This window comes from Echinops telfairi, unplaced genomic scaffold (genome assembly GCF_000313985.2).
Source record: "Echinops telfairi isolate 266 unplaced genomic scaffold, ASM31398v2 ScPeMD7_7469;HRSCAF=8507_1, whole genome shotgun sequence".
Lineage (NCBI taxonomy): Eukaryota > Metazoa > Chordata > Mammalia > Afrosoricida > Tenrecidae > Echinops > Echinops telfairi.
This window is the reverse complement of record NW_022111373.1, coordinates 43318249-43319397: the sequence shown is the minus strand read 5'-3', so window position 1 is coordinate 43319397 and position 1149 is coordinate 43318249. Positions and strand designations below refer to the sequence as shown.

The 1149-nt window shown below is 32.4% G+C and overlaps 1 protein-coding gene across 1 annotated transcript in view; it reads left to right on the top strand.

Annotated features, from left to right (window-relative positions):
- Positions 1–1149, top strand: part of PAM (peptidylglycine alpha-amidating monooxygenase) — a 212829-nt gene that overhangs the window by 137980 nt on the left and 73700 nt on the right. The window contains exon 12 of the mRNA XM_045285191.1: positions 409–593. Within this exon, the coding sequence (XP_045141126.1) occupies positions 409–593 (185 nt within the window). The remainder of the gene's footprint in view (positions 1–408; positions 594–1149) is intronic.

Sequence of the window (1149 nt, the reverse complement as noted above, 5' to 3'; positions counted from 1 at the left end):
TTTATTCTGAATTTTATTGTTATTATAAAAATAATTAAGATTTTCATTGAAAAAAGTAGTTTGCCAAATTTGCGAGGTTTAACAAGAACTAAAGAAAAAGAGGATTTAGAAACAAAAACATCTCTTAGCGACTTTATTTTACTGTAGTTGCTGATATCCAGGGAATAACTTCAAATTTATTATGTGAAAATATGTCTTTGTTATGTGAAATACTTTATTATATGAAAATATGTCTGACAATGTGCTCTTGATGGGATTCAATGAAAGGTATAACATAAATGTGCATTTCCACCTTAGGTATCTACTGTTTGCAAATTTACTGGTTGCATTTTTCTTATATTAGGAATTTGTTTTAAATGAGTAACTGGTATGTTTTGTCTATCTTTTGGTCTTTTCTGTTACCTGTAGGGGCACTTCTAGTGATGAAATGTGTAACTTATACATTATGTACTACATGGAAGCCAAGCATGCGGTTTCATTCATGACCTGTACACAGAATGTAGCCCCTGACATGTTCAGAACCATACCAGCAGAGGCCAACATTCCAATTCCTGTGAAGTCTGAGATGATTATGATGCATGGCCATCACAAAGGTAAGATGTGTTTTACTTGAAGTAATAAACCATTTTGTATTTCATGTTTACTTGTGTGTTTTACTTGACTATGTAATTACTATTATAAGCAATCATATGTGAATACATATTATCATTACTTCTTTTGTTTTGTTTTGTTTTTTCCCACATCCTATCTTCTCTTTCTGGTCTATTCCCATCAAAACAGTGAACAAAAACAGTGAAAACTCTTAAGCAGAGATGAAGAAGATTCATTTGGGGACCAACCCACCAATGTTGGTCTTTCCTTATTTAATTCACGTTTTCATGGTTCCACATCGCATTCATTGCCTAGCCAGCAAGGCCTATGCAATTTATGAATTTATACACCATGCTCTAGAGCATTATCATTTGCTAAGGAAAATGGATATCCTTTCCAATCATATTTTAAATTTTCTGTTCAATCGGCCTTTTAAAGAAAGAATAATTCTTGATGTGTGAGGCCTTTATCACCTTGGTCTTTTGGATTTCGCTCTCAAAATTGTTGTTTAACTTATTGAGGATTTACAAAAATGGTCATAAGGATGTTTATTCACAT